This window comes from Pan troglodytes, chromosome 7 (genome assembly GCF_028858775.2).
Source record: "Pan troglodytes isolate AG18354 chromosome 7, NHGRI_mPanTro3-v2.0_pri, whole genome shotgun sequence".
In the NCBI taxonomy this organism is placed as follows: Eukaryota; Metazoa; Chordata; class Mammalia; order Primates; family Hominidae; genus Pan; species Pan troglodytes.
Window position 1 is genome coordinate 134,777,346 of NC_072405.2, and position 4,315 is coordinate 134,781,660.

At 44.5% G+C, this 4,315-nt stretch overlaps 1 protein-coding gene across 1 annotated transcript; it reads left to right on the forward strand.

Annotated features, from left to right (window-relative positions):
• The first annotated feature begins 1,237 nt into the window (after window positions 1–1,237).
• On the forward strand, window positions 1,238–3,792 carry TRMT12 (tRNA methyltransferase 12 homolog). The gene has a single exon (XM_519945.7). The coding sequence runs from the start codon at window positions 1,855–1,857 to the stop codon at window positions 3,199–3,201; it is 1,347 nt and encodes a 448-aa protein (XP_519945.2). The 5' UTR covers window positions 1,238–1,854; the 3' UTR covers window positions 3,202–3,792.
• Window positions 3,793–4,315: the final 523 nt, after the last annotated feature.

Below are 4,315 nucleotides of genomic sequence, written 5' to 3' on the forward strand. Positions count from 1 at the left end.
GCAAATGAAGTAGTGGCCTGCAATCAGAGGCTGAAGTAAAGTTACAAAGTTGCACTCCTATGCAAACGTCTGATTGAGGCCATTATTTCATTTGCATGGAGTGCACACCAAGTGGCCAATGGGAAACCTCTAGTGGGTATTTGGATTGATTGGTGGCTTTCTGCAACCAATCAGAGGTACTTTCAATTTTCCTTCTGCCCTGCAGAAAAGCAGGTTTGCAAAGGGAGTAACCTCTGGTCCTTCTGTTACTTAGGCATGGATAGTTGGTTTTTTCCTTTTGATTTAGTTCTACGAAGTCAGTGTGAATCAGCCTTAGGTTCCCTGCCTCCAGACCCTATTTTCCTGCCTCAGTCTTATTATGGAGAGTACTTAACTTTCTGGGAATGTAACCCAGCAGGTTTTGCTTTATTCAGCCTTTATTCAAGATGGAGTCACTCTGGTTTGGACTCCTCTGACAGCGGGAGTGAAGTAGAAGTGACAGGGTTTCTTTACAGTTCTTATATCCAACTATTTGATTTAGTCTATATGGAATTCCCCTTTGTCTTCTTTAGGAATATCAAAGCATTTCAACAGGTATTTAGTACCTGTGAGCTAGCCAACTTGTTACTTTGTATCTTTTAAAGTATCTACTCTTTACTAGTTATTGTCTAAGACACTATAATGTCTCTACTCACTATAGCAATCTTCTGAAGATTAGATTCCATTTTATAAGTGAAGATTCCAATTTTGAGGGGTGATACGATTTACTGGAACTCAGATCCTTCTGACTTTCAAATAGTTGTTTCTTGGACCAAAGGACAATGAAATGGTGATGACTATATCTGCATGAAAAGGGAACAAGGAAGCTGTATCTGACTCTTCACTTTCAGCAAATAAGGTGGCTGCTGATGCTAACCTGAGAGCAGCATTAGGCTATGGGAAAGCTTTCTCCAAATTTAGATCATCATTTTGTTACAGGAAAGGGGTCCCAATGCAGACTACAACATGGGGTTCTTGGATCTCATGCAAGAAAGAATTCAGGGCAAGTCTGCAGTGCAAAGTGAAAGCAAGTTTATTAAGAAAGTAAAGGAATAAAAGAATGGCTATTCCATAGACAGAGCAGCCATGAGGGCTGCTGGTTGCCCATTTTTATGGTTATTTCTAGATGATATGCTAAACGAGGGGTGGATTATTCATGCCTCCCCTTTTTAGACCATATAGGGTAACTTCCTGACGTTGCCATGGCATTTGTAAACTGTCATGGCGCTGGTGGGAGTGTAGCAGTGAGCACCACCAGAGGTCACTCTCGTGGCCATTTTAGTTTTGGTGGATTTTGGCCGCTCCTTCACTGCAACCTGTTTTATCAGCAAGGTCTTTATGACCTGTATTTTATGCTGACCTCCTATCTCATCTGGCGACTTAGAGTGCCTTAACCGTCTGGGAATGCAGCCCAGTAGGTTTCAGCCTCATTTTACCCAGCTCCTATTTAAGATGGAGTTGCTCTGGTTCATGCCCTCTGACAATTTCATGTTAATTTTTCTCTTTGAATTCATGAGCAGCACTGAAGAGAGTGCATGAGGTTTCTGGAAAATACCAGTTTGAAGTCTTTTAGTCCATAAGATTCCCTGTTATAAATTTCTTCCTAGGCTGGAAAAAAAGTAATGGTTGACCATAAAAAAGATGGCGGCCGCAGCTTCTCCACGGCAACGGCAACGCCATTCTCCAGCAAGCGCATCAATACATTTAGTTCCGGCCTCTTTGCACGTCATTTCCGGCACCGGCATGGCCCGGTGAGCTGCAGGCTTCCTTATTTAAGACCGGGAATTTAGTCAGCCTGGTGAGCCAACTCTGAGGAGATGGAGTATCGCTGAGGTGATGGGAGAGAATGTGGTCGTTAGCAACATGGAGAGAGAAAGTGGGAAGCCCGTGGCTGTTGTCGCAGTTGTGACTGAGCCTCGGTTTACCCAGCGATACAGAGAATATCTCCAGAGGCAGAAACTCTTTGATACACAGCACCGTGTGGAAAAGATGCCGGATGGCTCGGTGGCGCTACCGGTGCTGGGAGAGACGCTTCCAGAGCAGCACCTGCAGGAGCTGAGGAATCGTGTTGCCCCAGGCAGTCCCTGTATGCTCACGCAGCTCCCGGATCCTATTCCTTCAAAGAGGGCCCAGGGTTGTTCACCTGCCCAAAAATTGTGTCTTGAGGTGAGTCGCTGGGTGGAGGGTCGGGGAGTCAAGTGGTCAGCCGAGTTGGAGGCTGATTTGCCCCGATCATGGCAACGGCATGGTAATCTCTTGTTGCTGAGTGAAGACTGTTTCCAAGCCAAGCAGTGGAAAAATCTGGGACCGGAACTCTGGGAGACCGTTGCCTTGGCACTTGGCGTCCAGCGTTTGGCAAAACGAGGGCGGGTATCACCGGATGGTACTCGAACTCCAGCAGTGACACTGCTGCTGGGTGACCATGGCTGGGTAGAGCATGTGGATAATGGTATCCGTTATAAGTTTGACGTGACCCAGTGTATGTTCTCCTTTGGAAACATCACTGAGAAGCTTCGAGTGGCATCGTTGTCCTGTGCTGGAGAAGTGCTGGTGGATCTCTATGCAGGGATTGGTTATTTTACATTGCCTTTCCTAGTTCATGCTGGTGCTGCCTTCGTCCATGCTTGTGAGTGGAATCCCCATGCTGTAGTTGCTCTGAGAAATAACCTTGAGATCAATGGAGTAGCAGATCGGTGCCAAATACACTTTGGAGATAACAGAAAACTGAAGCTCTCAAATATTGCAGATAGGGTGATCCTGGGGCTGATTCCCAGCTCTGAAGAAGGCTGGCCCATTGCCTGCCAAGTGTTAAGGCAGGATGCTGGAGGCATTTTGCATATCCACCAAAATGTGGAATCTTTCCCAGGGAAGAATCTTCAGGCTCTTGGAGTCAGCAAAATAGAGAAAGAGCATTGGCTGTATCCTCAGCAAATTACCACCAACCAATGGAAAAATGGAGCTACCAGGGATTCTAGGGGAAAAATGCTGTCACCAGCCACCAAGCCAGAGTGGCAAAGGTGGGCAGAATCTGCAGAAACTCGAATCGCCACTCTTCTTCAGCAGGTGCATGGGAAACCATGGAAGACACAAATTCTGCACATCCAACCAGTGAAATCCTATGCTCCCCATGTGGATCACATAGTCCTGGATCTGGAATGCTGCCCCTGCCCTTCAGTTGGCTAGAGGAGGTAGATCCTGGGACACATGGGATCCATGTGCGAGTGGCCCTTAAATGTATCAGTTCAGTCCAGGTTGTCATCCCTTTTGTCCCCTGGTGATCAATTTTTTTCATATTTTATAGCCCTGAAAGCAGGCTCTAGATCAATTCAAATTATTTCATTTGTCTTTCATTGATAACATAGAAAATGAAATACCTATTTGGGAGAAGCAGCATGGCCCATTGAAATGAGGCTCATCTGTGCAATTATGAATTCCAAATTCTGACCTCAGTTCTGGAATTGAAGTTTCAGTATGTTTTGGCCTCGGGTTTCGTTATTTGCAAAATGAGAGTTTCTTTGAACTGTCTCACGTGACTATTAAGCAACTATACACAGGACATCGGTTATTTTAGAGTGAAAGACACAGTGCTTTTTCCAAATTGCTCTGGCTACCGTATAGAAAATTGACTGGAGGAGGGCCAAGATGGAAACAGAGAGACCAGTGAGGAGGCTTCTGTGGTTGTCCAGGTCTGAGGTGATGGTAACTTGGACTCGGGTGGTGGTAATGGGAGGTAGATTGATATGATAAATAAAATTGACAGACCAAGCAATGGAATCAGAATTAAGTCCTTAACATGGTGCTGCTTTGTTATTATGACTGACTAAATTAGAGAGAGAAGGGAACAAAAATTATTTTAGTGTATTTCCATTCCCTTACTGTGGCATTCCTAAATGATTGTGAGGGGATGTCTTACAAATTTGGTTTGTTGTGGTAGAAATATGGTTAAGAATCACCAGTCTATTTTTTTTTTTTTTTTAAAGCTCATCTGCTGAGGACGAATCACTGTTCTAAATCATAGGGAATCTAGATTTCTAGCCTCAAGCTTGTGCAATAGCTGCCAATTAATACCTATTAGTTTAAAGTTCCTATTAAAATCTTAGATTCGTATAGGCCTCATACTCCCTCTTCATCTTCCTACCGTGGCTGAGAACAGGAGGGACAACCTAAGAAGCTATAGGGAATGTGAGATATTCTGCAGAGCATTTCCAGCCTCACCTTATTTTATGGCTGTCTGCCATAAAAGATGGTTTGCCACTGGAGTGAATAATTGTTTGTTGTTTTGTTTGTTTGCTTTTTT